General features: G+C 43.9%; 1 protein-coding gene across 1 annotated transcript in view; it reads left to right on the top strand.

Annotated features, from left to right (window-relative positions):
* The window catches only part of LOC123770464 (serine/threonine-protein kinase N), a 312,702-nt gene that overhangs the window by 29,046 nt on the left and 256,372 nt on the right, over nt 1–27,284 (top strand). Inside the window, exons 3-4 of the mRNA XM_069301810.1 lie at nt 14,239–14,428; nt 19,880–20,043. Of these exons, the coding sequence (XP_069157911.1) occupies nt 14,239–14,428; nt 19,880–20,043 (354 nt within the window). The remainder of the gene's footprint in view (nt 1–14,238; nt 14,429–19,879; nt 20,044–27,284) is intronic.

A 27,284-nucleotide genomic window follows, 5' to 3' on the forward strand; every position in this document is an offset into this window, starting at 1 on the left:
GCTTGTGTGGCGTGAGGTTGCTTCTAGGTCTTGTCTGGAGCAATCTCTTATTGTCTGTGCCACTTATGCCACTTATTGCTCCGTTTGAAGGGTCTTCTCGGCTACTGTTTTGTAGATTGGAACTATGTTTGCCTTTTTCTGTATATCTGCTAAAATTTCTGTAAATACATACAAGAGTTGTTACATTCTTGTACAGCCACTAGTACGCGTAGCGTTTCGGGCAAGTCCCTGGAATACAATCCCCGCCGCGAAGACTCGTTGTTACAACCAAGTACACATTTTACTGTTGAGTTAAACAGAGGCTACAGTTAAGGATTTGCGCCCAGTAAATCCTCCCCGGCCAGGATACGAATCCATGACAAAGCGCTCGCGGAACGCCAGGCGAGTGTCTTACCACTGCACCACGGAGACTAATTATATAGATGTCTGAAATATCAATTGAAATGGAATGCTCGGCTCGGATGCACATTCTCTCTGAACCCAACGTGAAACTCTGTCTGGGCCAACTGCTTTGTTTTTTCATAGGTGGTTGTGACCCAGCTACAGTATGTCTTTTGGGGGATTCGTGTCTTGCCCTATCTCAACGATTGAATGATTTGGGCCCACAACCAGTCTACATGTCTGCAGGCCAGGGATTTGGTCCTTTTCCAGCTTGTTGGGTTTGGGTTCCTGGTGAACTGGAAGAAGTTCTAAATCACCAGGAGCGGCACCGTTGTTTCATTCACAAAATGAATGTTCAAAAATGCACCATTCCAGTCGATTGTGTCCCAGATTCAGAATTAATTGGGGCCAAATCTGGGATTCTCGATAGGCTTCCCTTTTGCCTGGTGCTTGCAGCCATGCTTTCCTTCAGAATGATCTCTGATGTTGCAGCAGCCCCAGAGTACATGACAGTTAGCTAAGAGACTGTGCAGGAGCTGGAACTTAATCTATATTGTTTATATATTGTAATCAATATTGAAACAGTCTCCGTGGTGTAGTGGTAAGACACTCGCCTGGCGTTCCGTGAGCGCTATGTCATGGGTTCGTATCCTGGCCGGGGAGGATTTACTGGGCGCAATTCCTTAACTGTAGCCTCTGTTTAACGCAACAGTAAAATGTGTACTTGGATGAAAAAACGAGTCTTCGCAGCGGGGATCGTATTCCAGGGACCTGCCCGAAACGCTACGCGTACTAGTGGCTCTACAAGAATGTAACAACTCTTGTATATATCTCAAAAAAGTGTCTTTCCCACGAGCAGAGTTTGGCTCTGGACATTGTTCTGATTCCTCGGATTCCATCCTTATTTGCCACCACCAGGATCATTGGGTGCAAGTTGTTTACCATTTACTGGCTTTTAGTTCACTAGTTTCCTCTTTGAACTTTTGGGGCTCGGTGCCATGTTGCCTTCATCATCCGTCACCGATGTGTATAGAGACTCCTCGGCCCTGGATTTGGGTTTTGTGATCAGCAATCACCAGGTTTCCCAATGTCAGTGGATGGGTCCCCCTTCCTTTGGACATACAATACGATTTGCGAGCTTGTTGCGGTGTGGCAGACTCCTTGGTGGGTTCGTCTTTCTCGGGGCTCTGTTGTCCATTTCCATTTCAATTGCTGTCGGGTAGTTCATTGGCTGAATCGCAAAGGGTCACTTCAGTTCTTTCCACTTTGGTGCTGGTCTCTACGAGTAGCTCATCTTCTGGATTCTCTTGGTTTGGTTTGTGCTTGGTTCACTTGCAAGATTACCTTGAGGTTACCTTGAGGTGCTTCCGGGGCTTAGCGTCCCTGCGGCCGGGTCGTCGACCAGGCCTCCTGGTTGCCGGACTGATCAACCAGGCTGTTGGACGAGGCTGCTCGCAGCCTGACGTATGGTGTGCCCAACGTTTTTATGGAGGGTCTCTTTTGCTTCCATCCCATATGGCTCTGTTACCCGATCACAAGCTTCTCACTGTGGATGCTATTACTCGCCTAGTTATTATTGCAGGGAATAAGTCACAGCTCTCGGGTCCCACTTCACTACTTAATCGGCTGGTGTATAGGTTCCAGGAGCCTATTGGGCTCTGTCGTATCTTCATTTAACACTGTATAAGGAGTCGGCCTCCATCACTACATGTCTTAGTGCTTTCCAATTGTTCACTACTCTCACATTGAAAATACTTTGTAATGTGTGTAGCTAATTTGGGTTCTTTCCATCTGTGTTCCCTTTCTTCATGTACTTTCCCCGCTAGATACTGTCCTTTTGGCTTGACTGGTCAAGTCGGGGGTTCCTCTATATCTTCCCTCTAGTTTAGCTTTTGCCTCAAGATGGCTCAGACTGGAGACTTTTCTGGCAGGGTGATCATTTTTGCTCCGTCGTGGCCTGCTCTGCCTTATTCAACAGATCATTCCATAGACCTTCCTTGCTGCTTTCAGGTTCTTCTCTAATGTTGACCAAATCACACACTAGAAATTGGAGAGAGGCCGACATCGTCGATTGATAATGGTCCAAAACGGACCGAAATGTCTTCGACTCTTCAATTTCTAGTGTGTGGTTTGGTCAACATTTTTCAGCCACGTTAGTGTGACTCATTATCATCATCATCTCTAATCATTGCATGTGGAGTTTTTGGCTCTGGTCTGTCATAATGTGTATGGTGCACAGATCTTTAGGTTATCTTGAGATGATTTCGGGGCTTTAGTGTCCTCGCGGCCCGGTCCTCGACCAGGCCTCCACCCCCAGGAAGCAGCCCGTGACAGCTGACTAACACCCAGGTACCTATTTTACTGCTAGGTAACAGGGTAACATAGGGTGAAAGAAACTCTGCCCATTGTTTCTCGCCGGCGCCTGGGATCGAACCCAGGACCACAGGATCACAAGTCCAGCGTGCTGTCCGACCGGCTCCTAGATGGCCGAGCTCTTGGTCTCCCACCTGCAGTATGAGGTTTCCTGGCTCTCGCTTTTGTCTTTTTGTTTCCCTCCATTATTTGTTGTCTGTTTCTGCAGTCCTGGTCTTTTTGTATTAGTTGTTTGTTGATCTGATGCCAAATATTGTTGTTTCTTATTATTCAGTTTTGGTGGAGTCAGTTCTGTTGGTTTTCGACGTCAGTGTTACCTTGGCACCAACTTGAAAGTTGTCTCGTCTGTTTTTTGCCGTCGGCTTGCTCATTCTCCTTTTCCTAAGTCATGTTCGTCTCTGGAGCAGTTGGTTTTTCTTGCATCTCGTTTCTCAGTCACCCCTTTGGTTGAATGTGATTCCTTTATAGAGACTGTTTTTGTTGGCTCTTGCTACCCACTGTAGGGATGGGGAGCTTTATGCTCTCCTCTGGAAATAGGGGCTTTTGTTTTTTTGAACTTGGTGGAACAACCGTAAACATCTTCAAGAGAAAACTGGACTGTTTTCTAAGAGAAGTTCCGGATCAGCAGGGCTGTGGTGGGTATGTGGCTCTGCGGGTCGCTCCGAGCAACAGCCTGGTGGACCAAACTCTCACAAGTCAAGCCTGGCCTCGGGCCGGGCTTGGGCAGTAGAACAACTCCCAGAACCCCATCAACCAGGTATATGTGGGCCTGCGGGCCGCTCCAAGCAACAGCCTGGTGGACCAAACTCTCACAAGTCAAGCCTGGCCTCGGGCCGGGCTTGGGCAGTAGAACAACTCCCAGAACCCCATCAACCAGGTATATGTGGGCCTGCGGGCCGCTCCAAGCAACAGCCTGGTGGACCAAACTCCCAGAACCCCATCAAGCAGGTGCATGATTTCTGCATCTGCAGCCTTCATCTTTTCTAGCAAAGAATGAGATGGTTGGCTTGTGGAGGAGTCCTTTAGTTATTCATTCTTGGTTTGTTTGGCTGAGGTATATCATTTGTTGTATTCAGTAGCAGCTATTGTTGCTATGTGTGCGTGGCTGAGGTATATCATTTGTTGTATTCAGTAGCAGTTATTGTTGCTATGTGTGCGTGGCTGAGGTATATCATTTGTTGTATTCAGTAGCAGTTATTGTTGCTATGTGTGCGTGGCTGAGGTATATCATTTGTTGTATTCAGTAGCAGCTATTGTTGCTATGTGTGCGTGGCTGAGGTATATCATTTGTTGTATTCAGTAGCAGCTATTGTTGCTATGTGTGCGTGGCTGAGGTATATCATTTGTTGTATTCAGTAGCAGTTATTGTTGCTATGTGTGCGTGGCTGAGGTATATCATTTGTTGTATTCAGTAGCAGCTATTGTTGCTATGTGTGCGTGGCTGAGGTATATCATTTGTTGTATTCAGTAGCAGTTATTGTTGCTATGTGTGCGTGGCTGAGGTATATCATTTGTTGTATTCAGTAGCAGCTATTGTTGCTATGTGTGCGTGGCTGAGGTATATCATTTGTTGTATTCAGTAGCAGCTATTGTTGCTATGTGTGCGTGGCTGAGGTATATCATTTGTTGTATTCAGTAGCAGTTATTGTTGCTATGTGTGCGTGGCTGAGGTATATCATTTGTTGTATTCAGTAGCAGCTATTGTTGCTATGTGTGCGTGGCTGAGGTATATCATTTGTTGTATTCAGTAGCAGTTATTGTTGCTATGTGTGCGTGGCTGAGGTATATCATTTGTTGTATTCAGTAGCAGCTATTGTTGCTATGTGTGCGTGGCTGAGGTATATCATTTGTTGTATTCAGTAGCAGCTATTGTTGCTATGTGTGCGTGGCTGAGGTATATCATTTGTTGTATTCAGTAGCAGCTATTGTTGCTATGTGTGCGTGGCTGAGGTATATCATTTGTTGTATTCAGTAGCAGTTATTGTTGCTATGTGTGCGTGGCTGAGGTATATCATTTGTTGTATTCAGTAGCAGCTATTTTTGCTATGTGTGCGTGGCTGAGGTATATCATTTGTTGTATTCAGTAGCAGTTATTGTTGCTATGTGTGCGTGGCTGAGGTATATCATTTGTTGTATTCAGTAGCAGTTATTGTTGCTATGTGTGCGTGGCTGAGGTATATCATTTGTTGTATTCAGTAGCAGTTATTGTTGCTATGTGTGCGTGGCTGAGGTATATCATTTGTTGTATTCAGTAGCAGTTATTGTTGCTATGTGTGCGTGGCTGAGGTATATCATTTGTTGTATTCAGTAGCAGTTATTGTTGCTATGTGTGCGTGGCTGAGGTATATCATTTGTTGTATTCAGTAGCAGTTATTGTTGCTATGTGTGCGTGGCTGAGGTATATCATTTGTTGTATTCAGTAGCAGCTATTGTTGCTATGTGTGCGTGGCTGAGGTATATCATTTGTTGTATTCAGTAGCAGTTATTGTTGCTATGTGTGCGTGGCTGAGGTATATCATTTGTTGTATTCAGTAGCAGTTATTGTTGCTATGTGTGCGTGGCTGAGGTATATCATTTGTTGTATTCAGTAGCAGTTATTGTTGCTATGTGTGCGTGGCTGAGGTATATCATTTGTTGTATTCAGTAGCAGTTATTGTTGCTATGTGTGCGTGGCTGAGGTATATCATTTGTTGTATTCAGTAGCAGTTATTGTTGCTATGTGTGCGTGGCTGAGGTATATCATTTGTTGTATTCAGTAGCAGTTATTGTTGCTATGTGTGCGTGGCTGAGGTATATCATTTGTTGTATTCAGTAGCAGCTATTGTTGCTATGTGTGCGTGGCTGAGGTATATCATTTGTTGTATTCAGTAGCAGCTATTGTTGCTATGTGTGCGTGGCTGAGGTATATCATTTGTTGTATTCAGTAGCAGTTATTGTTGCTATGTGTGCGTGGCTGAGGTATATCATTTGTTGTATTCAGTAGCAGTTATTGTTGCTATGTGTGCGTGGCTGAGGTATATCATTTGTTGTATTCAGTAGCAGCTATTGTTGCTATGTGTGCGTGGCTGAGGTATATCATTTGTTGTATTCAGTAGCAGCTATTGTTGCTATGTGTGTGTGGCTGAGGTATATCATTTGTTGTATTCAGTAGCAGTTATTGTTGCTATGTGTGCGTGGCTGAGGTATATCATTTGTTGTATTCAGTAGCAGTTATTGTTGCTATGTGTGCGTGGCTGAGGTATATCATTTGTTGTATTCAGTAGCAGCTATTGTTGCTATGTGTGCGTGGCTGAGGTATATCATTTGTTGTATTCAGTAGCAGCTATTGTTGCTATGTGTGCGTGGCTGAGGTATATCATTTGTTGTATTCAGTAGCAGCTATTGTTGCTATGTGTGCGTGGCTGAGGTATATCATTTGTTGTATTCAGTAGCAGCTATTGTTGCTATGTGTGCGTGGCTGAGGTATATCATTTGTTGTATTCAGTAGCAGCTATTGTTGCTATGTGTGCGTGGCTGAGGTATATCATTTGTTGTATTCAGTAGCAGCTATTGTTGCTATGTGTGTGTGGCTGAGGTATATCATTTGTTGTATTCAGTAGCAGCTATTGTTGCTATGTGTGCGTGGCTGAGGTATATCATTTGTTGTATTCAGTAGCAGCTATTGTTGCTATGTGTGCATGGCTGAGGTATATCATTTGTTGTATTCAGTAGCAGCTATTGTTGCTATGTGTGCGTGGCTGAGGTATATCATTTGTTGTATTCAGTAGCAGTTATTGTTGCTATGTGTGCGTGGCTGAGGTATATCATTTGTTGTATTCAGTAGCAGTTATTGTTGCTATGTGTGCGTGGCTGAGGTATATCATTTGTTGTATTCAGTAGCAGCTATTGTTGCTATGTGTGCGTGGCTGAGGTATATCATTTGTTGTATTCAGTAGCAGTTATTGTTGCTATGTGTGCGTGGCTGAGGTATATCATTTGTTGTATTCAGTAGCAGTTATTGTTGCTATGTGTGCGTGGCTGAGGTATATCATTTGTTGTATTCAGTAGCAGCTATTGTTGCTATGTGTGCGTGGCTGAGGTATATCATTTGTTGTATTCAGTAGCAGCTATTGTTGCTATGTGTGTGTGGCTGAGGTATATCATTTGTTGTATTCAGTAGCAGCTATTGTTGCTATGTGTGCGTGGCTGAGGTATATCATTTGTTGTATTCAGTAGCAGCTATTGTTGCTATGTGTGCGTGGCTGAGGTATATCATTTGTTGTATTCAGTAGCAGCTATTGTTGCTATGTGTGCGTGACTGAGGTATATCATTTGTTGTATTCAGTAGCAGCTATTGTTGCTATGTGTGCGTGGCTGAGGTATATCATTTGTTGTATTCAGTAGCAGCTATTGTTGCTATGTGTGCGTGACTGAGGTATATCATTTGTTGTATTCAGTAGCAGTTATTGTTGCTATGTGTGCGTGGCTGAGGTATATCATTTGTTGTATTCAGTAGCAGTTATTGTTGCTATGTGTGCGTGGCTGAGGTATATCATTTGTTGTATTCAGTAGCAGCTATTGTTGCTATGTGTGCGTGGCTGAGGTATATCATTTGTTGTATTCAGTAGCAGTTATTGTTGCTATGTGTGCGTGGCTGAGGTATATCATTTGTTGTATTCAGTAGCAGCTATTGTTGCTATGTGTGCGTGGCTGTGACCAAGGCTACGTCGGGGATGTTGATGTTTGTTGATATGATTTCATTTGTCTCTTGTTCCAAGGCTCATTTGTCTCGGGTCGCCTGCAGTGTCCATGATGATAAGAAGTTTGCGGCTCTGGCTGCTATATTTTCTAATGTTTTGGGCAGATATCTGGGCTCAGGGATGTTGGAGGTTTAGCAAGGGTCCTGGCAGCTTGCCACCTGGTCAGTGTCCATGGTCCCTGTCGGGCGTAGGGTAGGGTTTCCCTACCCTACGCTTGACCTCCCTACCCTACGTTCCTTTTAGCAGTAAAATAGGTACCTGGGTGTTAGTCAGCTGTCACGGGCTGCTTCCTGGGGGTGGAGGCCTGGTCAAGGACCGGGCCTCTGGGACACTAAAAAGCCCCGAAATCATCTCAAGATAACCTCAAGAAGATAACCTCTCACTAGACAACAGTTAGGGAACATGAGAGTTTGCCTGGATCTTGGGGGTGGGGGTTGGTGTGGCTGGTAATTAGTGAGAGTCCTCATCTGACAATCAATAATGGCATGAAATGAGGTCATGGAAGGGCTTTGATTTTTTAAATTCAGTTCTTAAATTCATTTGAGGGCTGGATTAATCTTCATTTCTCTATTGGTTCTTTCAATACATTATGAAATACTCCCTCAATACTTGAAATCTCTTGTGGTGTCATGCTTTGTGGTGTTCTTGAAATTCTTCACAATGTAATGTCCATGGACACTGGAATCGTACTTGAAGAAGCCGACTGTTCACTAGGAAACCATTCTGCCAATGTCTCGAGAAACAAAACATGAGCTTACACGGAAGAAATAAACAAATCATTATTTGTTATGCATCCTTGATAATATCTCAAACTGTTTAATCTTGTTTAGTTACTCCTTTAATTTTTTGTTATATGGTATTCTTAAGATTTTCTTAATTTCTATACACAATTTACACATTTGTCAAGCACTGTGGTAGCCCATTTCAGACAATACAATACTGTAGCTTCATTTTTCGAATTCCATTGGAATTAATTTATTTTGGCAAAAGTGGTTTGGATGCAATCCACTTTTGACGCATATCCGTTAAGAATCTCTCGTGATTTTGTTTCTTTTTGTTTTGATTTCAATTAGTTTTTCAATGTTTCCAGCACACACTTGAGCTGGGCTCGTGTTCCCATAAACAGCTACTTATTGACCTGTCATATTTACGTAATGCTACAGGAATCATTAAGTAAAAAGTTGTTATAAAATAAGAACACCAGTTTACTTTGTGATAAGGACAAATAATAATACAAAAATGCAGACACAATAATAATCACTGTACTAAGGCTTATGACCACTGACACACACACAAATATACGAGGAATAATTTAGGGAATAATCACGTAAAATACCAGACTCAACAGCAACACTTAAGCAGAAACGAACATCAATCTACTTGACTTAGGGAGCCGGTCGGCCGAGCGGACAGCACACTAGACTTGTGATCCTGTGGTCCCGGGTTTGATCCCGGGCGCCGGCGAGAAACAATGGGCAGAGTTTCTAACACCCTATGCCCCCTGTTACCTAGCAGTAAAATAGGTACCTGGGTGTTAGTCAGCTGTCACGGGCTGCTTCCTGGGGGTGGAGGCCTGGTCGAGGACCGGGCCGCGGGGACACTAAGCCCCGAAATCATCTCAAGATAACCTCAAGAAGACTTACACATCTGACAGCCAGTTCCGCCACCTCCCAACTGACTCGCAGAGCTCTCACTTCCTCACACGTGAACGTGACTCACTCACAATAGCCAGACATGTCTGACAACCACTCTTAACAGACACCTGCATTCAGAGATAATCACTCCCTTATAAACATAAGTATGTAATATTTGATACATTCTGGATTAACAACTCAAAGAAATGGGTGTTACCTTGAGATAATTTCGGAGCTTAGCGTTCCCGCGGCCGGGTCGTCGACTGGGCCGCCACAATAGGTCTTTCTGTGTCACAAAAGGAATATAATAAATAATAAAATGCAATGCAAAAACTGGGAACAGTGGCGCCCACCAGCACATGTGACAAATTCCCGTGTCTAATACAGGTCCACTGGTATAGCCCGCACCACTGACTACTCACATACAATATAATACAGCAGGGTAAATACAATAGCATAAATGAACATACATCATCAAGATGAAATAGTATAACATAATTCTTATGTAAAGATAAACATATGTTAATTTTTCAATATTATCAAACTGAGGTGGGGTGAATATATATATACTTCTGCATACATTAACATTAGTGAGAATAGGGTAAATACCTGGTTCGTAACATTCTCCTAACAGGATTCCATTCACTGTCTCCAGAACGCTTTTTAATGTTGTCTTGAAGTATATAATATCTTAAGTTAGAGCAAATATGTATTGTAGTTCATAAAATTTAACAATGTAGCTCCATTGCAACTATTGTTGGTTTTCATTCCCCAGCGATATCTTGAGATAACATCATTATACAGTATCGACTTTAAATTGACACATATTTGTGAGTCGTAAAACTAAGGTTCTTTTCCACTCATTTGATGCATCACGTTATTGTGATTTCTGTGTGTAATGATGTAAGGGCGAAGAGGGAGAACTGCCTATTGACATAGCTCGAGTGCATGGGGGAGTTGTGTAAAACCCTGGTTTGTGTCTCGGAGAGGCTGCAGGATCCAGTAAGTTCAGTAGAACTTCGGTTTCAACTCTTTTTGACCATGTCGTAGTTCAGTCAATAAAGGCAGCATCTTGGATGATCTCGGACATAGGTTTGAATCCTTGTCACGGCCCTTGTGGATTTATTCATAAGGTTCCTTTTGTTTTTTGAGCGTGTAGCCCAAAGGCAACTTTGTCTTCTTTATTCAGTACTGTACTGTGCAGGGTATCAGTACAACTCATCTTATTTACTTGAGGTTTGAAACACATCTGGCCATGTGTGTGTGTGTGTTATTGGACAGTGTTTAGAGTTTATACGTCTTCGTTTTGTTCAATTAAGATATATCAACTGAACCCTGTAAGGACGAGGCCATATAAGTTTATGACCATTGAGGAGGAACACTAAAAGGTGCACCACAACTGCAACAACTCTCCACCACCACTCTACCACCACCACCCCTCTCCACCACCACCACCACCACACCTCTCCACCACCACCACCACCCCTCTCCACCACCACCACCACCCCTCTCCACCACCACCACCACCACCACCACCACCACCCACACCACCCACACCTCTCCACCACCACCCACACCACCCACACCTCTCCACCACCACCACACCTCACCACCACCGCCACCACACCTCTCCACCACCACCACACCTCTCCACCACCACCACACCTCACCACCACCACCACACCTCTCCACCACCACCACACCTCTCCACCACCACCACACCTCTCCACCACCACCACACCTCACCACCACCACCACACCTCACCACCACCACCACACCTCACCACCACCACCACACCTCACCACCACCACCACACCTCACCACCACCACCACACCTCACCACCACCACACCTCTCCACCACCATCACCACCACCACACCTCTCCACCACCACCACACCTCACCACCACACCTCACCACCACCACCACCACCACCACACCTCTCCACCACCACCACCACCACACCTCACCACCACCACCACACCTCTCCACCACACCTCTCCACCACCACCACACCTCTCCACCACCACCACACCTCTCCACCACCACCACCACACCTCTCCACCACCACCACACCTCTCCACCACCACCACCACACCTCTCCACCACCACCACACCTCTCCACCACCACCACACCTCTCCACCACCACCACACCTCTCCACCACCACCACACCTCTCCACCACCACCACCACACCTCTCCACCACCACCACACCTCTCCACCACCACCACCACACCTCTCCACCACCACCACACCTCTCCACCACCACCACCACACCTCTCCACCACCACCACCACACCTCTCCACCACCACCACACCTCTCCACCACCACCACCACACCTCTCCACCACCACCACCACCACACCTCTCCACCACCACCACACCTCTCCACCACCACCACACCTCTCCACCACCACCACCACACCTCTCCACCACCACCACCACCCCACCTCTCCACCACCACCACACCTCTCCACCACCACCACCACCACACCTCTCCACCACCACCACCACACCTCTCCACCACCACCACACCTCTCCACCACCACCACACCTCTCCACCACCACCACCACACCTCTCCACCACCACCACACCTCTCCACCACCACACCTCTCCACCACCACCACACCTCTCCACCACCACCACACCTCTCCACCACCACCACACCTCTCCACCACCACCACCACCACACCTCTCCACCACCACCACCACACCTCTCCACCACCACCACCACACCTCTCCACCACCACCACCACACCTCTCCACCACCACCACACCTCTCCACCACCACCACCACCACACCTCTCCACCACCACCACACCTCTCCACCACCACCACCACACCTCTCCACCACCACCACCACACCTCTCCACCACCACCACCACACCTCTCCACCACCACCACCACACCTCTCCACCACCACCACCACACCTCTCCACCACCACCACCACACCTCTCCACCACCACCACACCTCTCCACCACCACCACCACACCTCTCCACCACCACCACCACCACACCTCTCCACCACCACCACCACACCTCTCCACCACCACCACACCTCTCCACCACCACCACACCTCTCCACCACCACCACCACACCTCTCCACCACCACCACCACACCTCTCCACCACCACCACCACACCTCTCCACCACCACCACCACACCTCTCCACCACCACCACCACACCTCTCCACCACCACCACCACACCTCTCCACCACCACCACACCTCTCCACCACCACCACACCTCTCCACCACCACCACACCTCTCCACCACCACCACCACACCTCTCCACCACCACCACCACCACACCTCTCCACCACCACCACACCTCTCCACCACCACCACACCTCTCCACCACCACCACCACACCTCTCCACCACCACCACCACCACACCCCACCACACCTCTCCACCACCACCACCACCACACCTCTCCACCACCACCACACCTCTCCACCACCACCACACCTCTCCACCACCACCACCACACCTCTCCACCACCACCACCACCACACCTCTCCACCACCACCACCACACCTCTCCACCACCACCACCACACCTCTCCACCACCACCACCACCACACCTCTCCACCACCACCACACCTCTCATCCACCACACCATTACCACTTCACCATTACACTACCATCACTACACCAACTGCCATTAAAATCTTGTAAAGAGTACTCACATGACAACATCCATCTAACCACAAATGTTACAGCATTAATGCAAACACTCAAATGTCAAGGTTGTCACATACGGGCTACCTTACCTTGAGGTTACCTTGCGGCGGTGATTTGACACATCTGCCACCTACAGCATCACCTCCTCCTTCACAATCTCCCTCACATTCATCATTCCCCCTCTGCCCAATATTTTAATACATGTATAGAGGGAGGAATGAGCTTTTTTTATGAATGTAATATTTTGTAGTACGAGAGATGCCTGGCATAGGACCTGATATTTCTCACTTGATTAGCTCAGTGGTAATATATCTGGCTGTTAAGCATCCTCTGAAAAATCATCTCATTCGTGCATCCCCGTGCTGCAGTCTACTGTCATTCGCATCCCTACCATAATCTCTTCATTCATACGTGCTTTTGCTACAGTATGGTCATTCATAAGTGCCTTTGCTACAAATATGCCCATTCATACATGTCTTTGCCACAAATATGCCCATTCATATGTGCCTTTGCTACAAATATGCCCATTCATACATGTCTTTGCCACAAATATGCCCATTCATATGTGCCTTTGCTACAAATATGCCCATTCATATGTGCCTTTGCTACAAATATGCCCATTCATATGTGCCTTTGCTACAAATATGCCCATTCATATGTGCCTTTGCTACAAATATGCCCATTCATATGTGCCTTTGCTACAGTATGCCCATTCATACGTGCCTTTGCTACAAATATGCCCATTTATACATGCCTTTGCCACAAATATGCCATTCATACATGCCTTTGCCACAGTCTGCCCATTCATACATAACTTATGCCACTTCACCGAAGCATAAATATCCTTGCCGCATTATACACATTTATACATGCCCTTTGTGCATACTGTATGCAGTATCACTTTTAATGGTTCGCCCTCTTCCCACCCAACATATTATATAATGCTTTGTTAAGGGGATGTAAAAGACCCATTCATGGGGGTTCTGATTCCGAGAGGAATCCTGTATGTAATTCCTACATTGCACCAGATGTCTGACTGTCGTGTTCGAATGCTTGCAAGTATCGTGACACTAAAAGGGCTGATGTAAATAGCTTGCTCATGTTAGTACTGATATTGATGACAACACTATCAACATTTAATCTGTGTACATATTGATCTCGGTGTATCCGACTATTATACAAGTGTCATTCTGCTATATAGTTAATGTAATATACAGTACACTGCAATTGATTCTAACTCCTTCGAACAGTAACAAGCTTTTTCACTAATTAACAAACCTGCATTTTTGGATTGGATACCAGGATGATTAGCATACTGAGTAATGAGATGATAAATCAACCTTAAGTAACGATTAACAGTTTAGCATATAGGAGCTCCCTCTTCATTTGACATTGTGTGATGGCTCATTTTGTTTTTCAGGTTAAAGCGGGTGCAGAAAACATGATACAGATGTACAGTGTGGGACCAATGCGGGACAAGAAGCTTCTTGCAGAAGCACAACAAATGTTAGCGGACTCTAAAGCAAAAATTGAATACATAAAAATGAGAAGAATTAAAGCTAAACAAACGCAAACAGAGAATGGTTTAGACGCCGAAGGTAAACCCAAAGGTAAGGAAGTTATTGTTTGTGGTATGCATCAAAGTTCGTGAAAGAAAATTTATTAACAGAAAGTTAAGGTAAGGAAGATTATGTACAATAGTTTTATTTAGACGAGAGAATATCTTCACGTACAGTAGTTAGAAATTGTTTAATGTGCAAGCTTTAAATTCTTAGAAAAGTGCCCCCTAGATATAGTTCTTTATTAGAGTTCTTTAAGTCCTTTCCACATAATTTGTAGGTTGTGTGTGGTCTATTTTCTACTATTCTACATTCCATAACATAAACTTTATTTGCATTGAATTCCATTTGCCACATGGTGCTCCAAGCACTTGTTTTACTTAGGTCAATTTGAAGGGCATGACAATCGTCTAGATTTCCTACCCTACCTAGTAGCTACATGTTAGAATTATAAGTTAGTTAGAATTATAAACATGTTCATATAATTCTGTATTCCTTTTGGTTGCTCATTTATGTAAGCGACGAATATATTTGGCTCAAGAACTGAACCCTTGCGGTACTCCGCTAGTAACACACCTCCAGTCAGATACATTACTTCTAGTTACCCTCTTGTACCTTTCTGTCAGAAAATGTCTCATTCATGTTAGAAGTCTTCCTGTCATCCCTCCAGCAAGTTCAAGTTTCCAAAACAACCTCCAGTGGGAGATTTTGTCAAAAGCCACAAACACACTAAATTTTGAAACGCTCAATTTTTGGATTTACTGAGTTTTACGCTCTGCATCGCTCCATGACATTTTTATCACCACAGATGCAGGTTGTTCAATTCTATTTCTCTAACCTTGATTGAAATTGAATTGAAATTGAAATAAGTTTATTGAGGTAAAATACACACAAAGGGATGAGGTAGCTCAAGCTATTCTCACCCCGTTCAGTACAACGTGTTAATACATACATAGACACACATCACAAACAATAAACATATTACCTTAAACATATTATCTAACCTTGATTGGTTGTACTGTACTGTACCATGCCAGCATCATACAGCTTGTACTGTACGCTTCCCCTTAGCTATGTCTCTTACATTATTATTATTATTGATCAGGACCTGCATCTTAACAGACAATTTCCATCTCAAACTTTACTTTCGACTTCTTTTGCACAAATTGCATTTTAGTCAACTACAGACCCCAAGGTATTTAAACCAATCAACCAGTTTAAGATTGATCTATTTGCCTCTGTTTCATATAGCTTCTATCTTTACCAGTTTTCCGATACTTTTCCTGACATTCACAGTAAAGTATATACAGTATATTCTTATACATAGAAAGCAGGAATAACAGAAAATGCAGAAGACATTTTGGTCTACATGAGGCAGCTTCTGTTTATATTCAATCATCCCATTTGTGTACTTTAGGACTCCTTGTTCTATCTCACGTTCATGGTCTTGAGACACCTGTACTTCTTAATGCCACTAATTGTTTTCCTTAGCAAGTAAGAACCAATTGCTTCACTCCTGTAATAGGCAAATGAATAGTATATATAATGGCTTGCCAGAAGGCTAAAGAACATAAAATTATAAGGATAGAGGACCCTGCAGAAGGCCTATTGGCCCATATGAGACAGCTCCTATTTATATCCACCTAAACTCATTCATATGTATGTCTAACCTATGCTTGAAAAATACAGTCATCCGACGTCTGTTATAAGAACATAAGAATGAAGGTAACTGCAGAAAGCCTATTGGCCCATCTCATTCATATATATGTCTAACCTACTCTTGAAACATTCAATGGATCCTACTTCTATTATGTTACACAGTAATTATTTCCATATATAAACAACCTTGTTACCGAACCAGTATTTAATTTACCCAGGGCTTTCCAGAATCTAAACTTATCCAATTTATACACATTTCTTCATGTTTTGTCTTGTGATGATACTTTTAATACCCCTATTAATATCCCCTTTGTTATGACCATTCATCCACTTGTAAACCTCTATCATGTCACCCCAAATTCTTCGCCTTTCTAGAGAATGAAAGATTTCTAGAGCTTTGTCAATCTTTCTTCATATGACAAGTTTCTAATTTGCGGGATTAACTTCGTCATCCTACGCTGGACAGCGTTCTAGTGAACTTATATCCATTCTTTTGTACGACGACCAAAACTGAACTGTATAATCTAAATAAGGCCTAACCAGAGCAACACCAGATGTCTTATTACTGACGCTTCGATAAATAATTCCCAGTGTCCTATTTGCCTTATTACAAACATAATGCATGGATTTTTGGTTTTAAATTCTTACTAATAATAACTCTCAGATTCCTTTCGCAATTTGACTTCGCAATCTCAACACCATCTAGCTCGTATCACGTAACTCTTATCATTATCATCATTATCTAGCCCCAAAACCTTACATTTGTTAGCATTAAACTGCATCTGCCAATCTTTTGACAATTTCAAAACCCTATTTAGATCTTCTTGAAATGATAGTGAGTCTTTATCCGTATTTATTTCCCTCTCAATTTTTGTATCATTGGCAAATTTGCATATATTGCTGCTCAAACTTGAATGTAAATCATTTATATATATTATGAATAACAAAGGTCCCAGGAGGCACTCCACTTACAACATTTGTCCATGGTATAGCCATGCCCTAATGCAACTAAATATAGTACCCCCCAATACCATGAGCCTCTGTGGTTTGTTGAATAAATCAACATGTTGATTTGTTCATGTTGTGATCATTTATTAATGTATTTGTTCAAAATGAAGATGAATGATATTTGCAATTATCAATTCGAGTAACTTTCCCACAATAGACGTTAAGCTAATTGGCCGATAGATTGGCAACCTGAATGCCTCTAATGATTTATTAAATATGGTAGACAGCGGCTCGCAAAGCTCCTCTTTGCATTCTTTAAGCACCCTGGCAAACACTTCATTCAGCCCTGGGGATTTGTTTGGCTTGAGTTTTGCTATTTGTATAACAACATCCTCTCTGTTTTTTTCTGGCTAAACTGGTCAACCTGTCCTCGTCCCCACCAACATAGACTTGTTCGGCTGAAGGCATAATGTTAAGTTCCTCTTTAGTAAATACAGAGATGAAATATTTATTAAAAATACTACTCATCTCTTCATCATCATCAGCTATCTGACCTGTCCCAGTTTTTAATGGACTTTTCCTTTCCCCTAATCTTTGTTTGATATAACTGAAAAAATCCTTTAGGATTTGACTGTGCTTGCCCTTTTATGTGAACCTCATAGTTTCTTTTTGCCCTCCTTATCTCTCTCTTTTTTAAATATGTCTTACCAGTTATCTTGAGGTTATCTTGAGATGTTTTCGGGGCTTTTTAGTGGCCCCGCGGCCCGGTCCTCGACCAGGCCTCCACCCCCAGGAAGCAGCCCGTGACAACTGACTAACACCCAGGTACCTATTTTTACTGCTAGGTAACAGGGGCATAGGGTGAAAGAAACTTTTGCCCATTGTTTCTTGCCGGCGCCTGGGATCAAACCCAGGACCACAGGAATACAATTCCAGCGTGCTGTCCGCTCGGCCGACCGGCTTCGTTCAGTTGGATGAATTCTTGTTCTAAACTGACTTCCCATTTTAACACTTTCAGCGTATGAGGACTCCTCCCGGCGTCCTGTTTCGCCTACCCGCTCCCGCATGGTGGACATAAATTTATGTCCTCTTTTAAAATATTTGTATAAAATTCAATTTTTATCCGATTTACTTTGGGTTTGTTTCAAACTGTGCGCCATGAGGCTCTCTTTCTCTCCACTAGGCTGCATGGTACAATAAGTTCATGAAAGGTTCACAAACATAACAAAAGTAAAAACATTTCGTGTGTGTTTGACGCTCACTGATATGTTCCAGCGTTGTTTTATATTTGGCGCTATTCTATCCTACGCTTTGTTGATCTTTTTTACCTACGGGCTCATAGAACATTCTATTGCGAACACATTGACACAAAAATGAATGACGTACATAGAATAATAATGTCATAAGAGTGAAATAAGTATAAACTTTCAAAGCGCCGTGTGTCGTCCCGTCACCGATACCGGGTAACAATTTCACCCCTTCCCACACTCTTGCGGGCGGGCCGCAATTATTATTCTACGCTTATATTCATATCACCATGATCGGAATTTCATTGCGAGTCCATTGATACCAAAATTAACGCTGTAGGACAAGTGTGGAGGTGATAACAATCCCAAGAGTAAAAACATTTTGTTGCTGTTGGGCGCTCACGGCGAGTCATCTTCGTAGTTATTTATTTGGTGCTGGTATCCCTATACGTTTCGTGACTTTTTTTACTGATGGTCTTCTAGAGAATTTTATTGCGAACACGTTGGTACCAAAATGAAATACGTAGCTCGAGAACTAAGGTCAGGAGAGTAAAAAGAGTATACACATTTTTGTTTTTACGCTTAAGCGGCAAAAACGCCGCAAGCACATACCGCTTTTTTTTTTTACCATCCGAATGGGGCGCGAAAGTGTTAATCCTTTTGTACCAAGCTCTCTTTCTACCTATAAGGTTCTTCAGATTCTTTGTTAACCATTTTGGGTCATTATTATTTGATATATTCAATTTCTATGGTATACTAGGGTATATACGGGGAGCCGGTCGGCCGAGCGGACAGCACGCTGGACTTGTGATCCTGTGGTCCCGGGTTCGATCCCAGGCGCCGGCGAGAAACAATGGGCAGAGTTTCTTTCACCCTATGCCCCTGTTACCTAGCAGTAAAATAGGTACCTGGGTGTTAGTCTGCTGTCACAGGCTGCTAATTGGGGGTGGGGGCCTGGTCGAGGACCGGGCCGCAGGGACACTAAAAAGCCCCGAAATCATCTCAAGATAACCTCAAGAAGATACTACACTATACTATACTATGTGCTTTGCTTAGAATATTTTCAAACAAGTTATATTTTGAATCCACATCGAAATCCCTTTTTACATCACCCATCGCTAGGTTCACGTCTCGCTCCAAGACCGCCCCCCCCATGCCCAGGACTTTCCAATCTATTTCATCCAAAAAATTCCTTAGACCATTAAAATAAGCATATATTACCTAGTACAGTAATTTGTTCTCTTAGAAGTGAATTTGCATTTCTAATCAAATTTACTCTAAACTTATTTTTTCTCTTCGTAATAGCTGAACACAAATGGGGAAATCTTGCAACAAATGTCTCATATGCAAGTCCTTAAGCTTTTTAACACTTGTAGACATTATTTATATTTGGAGTTTCAGAAATTTATAATGCATTATATTTATAAAATATACACAGGAACGTGTTACAGTGGTTATTAAATATGTACAGAAATTGTATATTATATAGCGCCACAAATTATGTACAGTATTTCTAGAAAATGTATAACAAATCTATGAAGCTGTTACGATCCTTTCCGCTGAGCTGAAGCAAGAATAGTGTTGAAGTGAAGGCAGATGGCTCGGGTATACAGTATTGGTAATGTTATATATATTTCTGTATTTGCAGGTGAGGCAGCCAACAAGTACAACTTAGAAACTCCTGTGGATGTTAGAATTGAAGAACTAATTCACCGGCTGCATGTAGAGTGCCGGTGTATGGAGGGGGCCAAGAATGCGGTGCGTATGCTGCAGGCGAACAAAGTTGCAGCTGACAAGAAATATCTACAGGAAGTGAGTGTTCCATATTATGATTTCCAGTCACTGAATTTTGGTTTGCTCTTGGCATCTTATACTGTAAACCCAGTCTGCTGTTTTTGTTGTCATTTTTATACGTCGCCAGAGTCAAAATTCAGTGTAGTGTTCAGTAGGTGATGAGTCACAATAACGGGGCTGAAGTATGTTGACCAGACCACACACTAGAAAGTGAAGGGACGACGACGTTTCGGATCCATCCTGGACCATTCTCAAATCGATTGTGGACTTGAGAATGGTCCAGGACGGACCGAAACATCGTCGTCCCTTAACTTTCTAGTGTGTGGTCTGGTTAACAATGTTTAGTACTGTACTGTAGTTTGTTCGGCAGAAAATAATGGAGTTGGTAATATTTTGATGATACATATTGAAAACATTGAAGGATTTTTTTTTGGAGAAGCTTAAGTCTGGCATAATTTATAATTTTGGACTCTGTAAATATGACATACTGAGATAAACCCGACTGCCTGCATAGTTCTCTCATACATTTGTGTGATAAGTGCATTTTCTTGACAGATAAATTAGCAGGTCCATCTTCTGTTAGCTAGAATGCTAATAACATGTTAATACCATGATATGCTTTCAAGTTTTTTGGTTGAAAGGGAAATTTAAGTGTTTGAATTTCAGCTACTAGCTTCAATTGAACTATTTATAGTCACTAGTTTGACAGAATCTTGAAATATAAATTACCTGTAATCAAATTCTTCTACCAATAATAAACCTGACACATGCTGATTGTAGAATTCTCTCATAGAAAGTCAAGTGTATTTGTAATTTTTTGGCTAACAAAATACAATAGTCTACCTTCTCCACTTATTTTCACCGTTTTTCATTTTCTATGTGAATTTGACTTCAGATGAAATCACTGTTCCTTTAGTTTAAGAACATGACACAACTCTGATTTTTATTTCATAAAGCTTTTTGGCCAAGGTAAAACAGAGGTTTTAGAATCAATGTTTTTATCTTATAAAAAAAGTTCTTAGGACATGCTAGATTAGGCTAGAAAGCCATGTTCCTAAACTTTCCACATCATTCTCTCATTTCTGGATAAAACATAATGTGTCATCCACCATGAAAAGGTAAGTTAGTGCCGTGTACGGGCACATTAGCAGTTGCTCTGCTACTTGTGCTACTTGTAAGTCATCTGAAATGTGTAATCCGTAATATCTTCTTCTGTGTGTGTGTTGGTTTCGTGTGAAAGGTCTGTATGTACGCACTGCTCATGGTTACTCTGTGTCGTGTAAATATTATACTTGCGTGCGAAACGTTAAAGGTCTTCATGTGCAGTAATGCTTTGTGAACATTTTAAAAATGCTGAAATTTGACAAATTTGAGATATTTAGGTGAAATATTGTGAATTAGGACAAGTTATACGTATGGAGGAAAATGTAGAGGACTGGACTACATTTGTGGCATAATTTCTTTAAATAAATCAAGCCTTCTAGTGTGTAAGTACAAGCAAGCAAATTGAACTGTGTTCCCACACAAGTGTGTGATATTTGGAGATGGTGTGAATATTAAATAAAGTTCTTTCATCACTATTTACTGTGGAAAATTTACTTCACGTGCCCTTACAATCGCCACTACTAAATAATGAACAACAATTCCTTTAATTTATTAAAAGTTTTGAAGAGGATGCACTTAAGTGTGCAAAATAAGGCTTGGACAAAACACTCAGTAGCGGGTCCTGACAAATTTTATCCAAGAATAATAATGGAAGTTAAAAGTGAAAAAGGGACAGATGAACAAATCCACAAGGGCAGTGACGAGGATTCGAACCTGCGTCTGGGAGCATCCCAGACACTGCCTTAATCGACTGAGCTACGACAGGGTAAAAGGGTCAACTCTTTTACCCTGTCGTAGCTCAGTCGATTAAGGCAGTGTCTGGGATGCTCCCGGACGCAGGTTCGAATCCTTGTCACTGCCCTTGTGGATTTGTTCATTTGATGCATCACGTTAGTGTGATCTCTGTGTGTGAAAAAGGGGACAGCTTTTACCATGCTTTACAATAAGTTACTCGGAGTCGGGAACAGTTCCACAAGTGTGGAAACTTACCAAATTCATCAACAGAAAAAAGTGATTTTCTTTTCATTATCAGTCACTCAGTTTTATGTTGGTACTGTAGATGGTAAACTTAAAGTAATGAGCTCTTTGTCCTGGGTTCGTATCTTGGCCGGGGGCGATTTACTAGGCGCAAATCCTTAACTTGTAACCTCTGGTTTAACCCAACAGTAAAATGGGTACTTGGCTGTTAAACGATTTGGCGGTTCGTATTCCGGGAACATAGGATTAAGGACCTGCCCAAAACGCTATGCATGTTAGTGGCTGCACAAGAATGTAACAGCTCTCGTATATATAAATAAATAAAAAAAAAAATAATGGAGAAATGCCTGGAGACCACAGTGCAATATGGTATTTAGTGTCTCCGTTTAGTTAGAGATTTACCGCATGGTCCACAGTGGTTTGTGGCAGAGTGAAGATGGGCTTAGCTTTGTGGCAAGGTGAAGATGGTTTTAGCTTTGTGGCAGGGGTGAAGATGGTCTTAGGTTTGTGGCAGAGTGAAGATGGGCTTAGCTTTGTGGCAGGGGTGAGGATGGTCTTAGCTTTGTGGCAGGGGTGAGGATGGTCTTAGCTTTGTGGCAGGGTGAAGATGGTCTTAGCTTTGTGGCAGGGGTGAAGATGGGCTTAGTTTTGTGGCAGGGTGAAGATGGTCTTAGCTTTGTGGCAGGGTGTAGATGGGTTAAGCTTGGACCTTTGCACTGTGGCAAGGGTGAGAAAGGGTGGGACCCTTGCCCTGTGGCAGGGTAAGGAAGGGTAGGACCCTTGCCCTGTGGCAGGGTGAGGAAGGGTGGGACCCTTGCCCTGTGGCAGGGTGAGGAAGGGTGGGACCCTTGCCCTGTGGCAGGAGTGAGAAAGGGTAGGACCCTTGCCCTGTGGCAGGGTGAGGAAGGGTAGGACCCTTGCCCTGTGGCAGGGTGAGGAAGGGTGGGACCCTTGCCCTGTGGCAGGGTGAGGAAGGGTGGGACCCTTGCCCTGTGGCAGGGTGAGGAAGGGTGGGACCCTTGCCCTGTGGCAGGGTGAGGAAGGGTGGGACCCTTGCCCTGTGGCAGGAGTGAGAAAGGGTGGGACCCTTGCCCTGTGGCAGGAGTGAGAAAGGGTGGGACCCTTGCCCTGTGGCAGGGTGAGGAAGGGTGGGACCCTTGCCCTGTGGCAGGGTGAGGAAGGGTGGGACCCTTGCCCTGTGGCAGGGTGAGGAAGGGTGGGACCCTTGCCCTGTGGCAGGGTGAGGAAGGGTGGGACCCTTGCCCTGTGGCAGGGTGAGGAAGGGTAGGACCCTTGCCCTGTGGCAGGGTGAGGAAGGGTGGGACCCTTGCCCTGTGGCAGGGTGAGGAAGGGTAGGACCCTTGCCCTGTGGCAGGGTGAGGAAGGGTAGGACCCTTGCCCTGTGGCAGGGTGAGGAAGGGTAGGACCTTTGCCCTGTGGCAGGGTGAGGAAGGGTGGGACCCTTGCCCTGTGGCAGGGTGAGGAAGGGTAGGACCCTTGCCCTATGGCAGGGTGAGGAAGGGTAGCACCCTTGCCCTATGGCAGGGTGAGGAAGGGTAGCACCCTTGCCCTGTGGCAGGGGTGAGGAAGGGTAGCACCCTTGCCCTGTGGCAGGGGTGAGAAAGGGTAGCACCCTTGCCCTGTGGCAGGGGTGAGAAAGGGTAGCACCCTTGCCCTGTGGCAGGGTGAGAAAGGTAGCTGTGTGACAAGGCAAGATAAAAAAAAAATCAAATGTACATTTTGAATATAGGAAAAAATGAGTCATCAGTAAATAGGAGAATTGTATAAGCTTTAGTGACGTAATAACTCCGAGACTGCCAGAAACCCCTTTATATTATTATTATTATTATTATTATTATTATTATTATTATTATTATTATTATTACTACTACTACTACTACTACTACTACTGTATATACTCATTAAAAGTACTGTATCTTTGTTTACTTTTTACACAAGTGGGAATGAACTCTGTGATGCAGGGTATTTTTAGTTAGCGCCACCTTTATCGTTTACAGAATTTTTGTAAATGATAAAGGAGGGACATAGAGTGAAAATTATTTGTCCTGGGAGTGCGATAAGTAAGGCTGTGGTTATCTTGAGTCACGGCAACAAGTGGCAGCAGTGAGAATGCAGTGAGTGTCTTGTCTGTTGTCGTCTGGTAGCTTGGTCATATCCTCCAGCGACATGAGTAATCTCCTGTGTTGTAGTACGCTCCGTATTAACCACGCACATTTTGCTTATTTTGTATTTACATTTGTTTTGGCATCTTTTTTTTTGTTTTTTAAATGAATATCGCTGTTTGTTTTAATGATTATGATGCGGTGTGTTAGCGAAGGTGTTATGTCTACGACATTAAATCATACAGTTATTCTTTGGTGGTGATCCTGCTGTTTGTAATGTTGTCATAGCTTCGTACTGTAATGACCATTATAGACATAGGCTTGTGGCTAAAGCACGCAGAGATGGGATGATCTACTATAAAACTAATAAAGCTTAAGCTTCAGGTGTCCCTAATCCCAGACAGGCCCCCAGAAGCTACTTTAGTCCACATTGCTTAAAAAAGTTTGGGTTTACCTTTCAGATTTTTATGAAATGTAGTGGTTAAATTTGTATAAAAATTTGTGGTGGAAGGATCTATGACTGTCGAAGATAACATGGGTTATCTGGGACGTGGTTGCAGGTTGTGAAAGAGCCTTCCATAAATTGTTGGTCCGCCACTGCGCAAGAGGCTAAAGCACTCCCTGTGTCGAGTTCTTCCTTTGTCCCCATTGACCTGGTCATCCTTTGTGTTGCCTGGCAAGTAACAAAGGTCAGAGTTGGATCATTTTTGGGAGAAACACGTGCTTGTACTGGCAGAAAGGAAGCCCCTCAGTGTGGAGGGTGCCAAGCGTGTCACTTGTTTTGACATTTTGTCGTGACCTTTAGTTGAAAATGTCAAGTGCAGTCACCTAAATGTGTGTACGCAACTGGATCCTGCCTTTCATTTGCAGTGGCGCATGACCGTGTTCTTTATCTTGTCTACTCATTCCACTTGATTACTACTCATTCCACTTGATTACTACTCATTCCACTTGATTACTACTCATTCCACTTGATTACTACTCATTCCACTTGATTACTACTCATTCCACTGCTATTCCATGGCAGAAGTGCATTCATACATCCTTATTACCCACCTTAGTTTTTAGTTTCCACCTGTGTCCTCTCGCCTTACCATTGTTTATGCTAAACATTTTGTTTTATCCACTTTGTCTGTTTCTGTAGGAATTTTACATGTTGTGATCATGTTTCCTCATTTTCTCTCTCTTCTATCATTATTATTAGCATTACTACTATTTATTACTACTTTTACCACTATTATTAATCTTTCCTCCTCTTTCCTCATACACTTACTCCCCCCCCCCACTCCCTTCTCTGCCTCTGGTCTGCCTTCTCTCTGCTTCTTCACCTTCTCCCTGCTCTTGGGCGAGATTCACGAAGCAGTTACGCAAGCACTTACGAACCTGGGGCCAGATTCACGAAGCAGTTATGCAAGCACTTACGAACCTGTCCATCTTTTCTCAATCTTTGGCGGCTTTGTTTACAATTATTAAACAGTTAATGAGCTCGGAAGCACCAGGAGGCTGTTTATAACAATAACAACAGTTGATTGGCAAGTTTTCATGCTTATAAACTGTTTAATAAATGTAACTTATGATGCAAAGCCGTCAAAGAGATGTACACGTTCGTAAGTGCTTGCGTAACTGCTTCATGAATCAGGCCCCAGGTTCGTAAGTGCTCGCGTAACTGCTTTGTGAATCTGGACCCAGGTTTGTAAGTGCTTGCGTAACTGCTTAGTGAATCTGGACCCTTGTTCCCTCCCTCCCTGCCTGCCTGCCTGCCTACTACTCCATCTTTTCCTTGTTAATGTCAACAATAAAGTAGCTGGTGGAAGAGGAGAGCATACAAGGTGTACACTATATAACATCTCCACTGTAGAGTGCAGCATACAACACATATATATCGATGCCTCGGGGCGGCTCAAGAGCCTCCCATCAACTTTGTGAGGACTTACAAGCACAATTTGTTTGAGAAATGGATAATCAGTCGAGCAGTGGAGCTGGTGATGGACTGCCAAGTGCCAACATAAACAGTCTGAGGGATCACATTGTGAAGCACCAGGCATGATGGGACTGGTGGGTAGGTTGCCAGCATCTGCTGGAGTGTGACTTGGGCCAGCAATATACAGTGTCATGGGAGCTGGTCGGCCGAGCGGACAGCACGCTGAACTTGTGATCCTGTGGTCCCGGGTTCGATCCCGGGCGCCAGCGAGAAACGATGGGTAGAGTTTCTTTCACCCTATGCCCCTGTTACCTAGCAGTAAATAGGTACCTGGGAGTTAGTTAGCTGTCACGGGCTGCTTCCTGGGAATGGAGGCCTGGTCAAGGACCGGGCCGTGAGGACACTAAAAAAAAACAAAGCCCCGAAATCAACTCAAGATAACCTCAAGATAAGTCATAGTCCAAAACCCTTATTCGTTAATGGTTGTAAATGGCGTATGCTCATCTTTTAGACCATTAGTAGATTGGCGTGAGGCTTTTAGAGGTGGTGTCGGGTAATATACAAGTTAGTAGTCCTAGAGTTAAAGATTCCTACTCTCTAACTTAGAGGTTAGAGAGTCCTACTCCTCAAGCCTGGCCTCAGGCTGGGGAGTAGGACTCTCGAAACTTTCTTCTGGTAGATGTCTTCGTATATTTGTACCTGCAGGATCCAGCGTATGAAGTTAGCTTCTGCCTCCCTCTCTCTTATCTTGAGATGATTTCGGGGCTTTTAGTGTCCCCGCGACCCGGTCCTCGACCAGGCCTCCACCCCCAGGAAGCAGCCCGTGACAGCTGACTAACACCCAGGTACCTATTTTACTGCTAGGTAACAGGGGCATAGGGTGAAACAAACTCTGCCCATTGTTTCTCGCCAGCGCCTGGGATCGAACCCAGGACCACAGGATCACAAGTCCCGCGTGCTGTCCGCTCGGCCGACCGGCTCTCTAGTTCCTTCCATTTTCCTGCTACCCTTACGTTAAGCTAATATTTGTTTGTACATCTTCGACTGGCCTTATGTTATGGTTTGGTCTTTATAAGTCCAGGTAAAAACATAGGGTAAGTGAGAATGAAAGAGAATAGAATCATAATATGGGC

This window comes from Procambarus clarkii, chromosome 46 (assembly GCF_040958095.1).
Source record: "Procambarus clarkii isolate CNS0578487 chromosome 46, FALCON_Pclarkii_2.0, whole genome shotgun sequence".
Classification (NCBI taxonomy): Eukaryota; Metazoa; Arthropoda; class Malacostraca; order Decapoda; family Cambaridae; genus Procambarus; species Procambarus clarkii.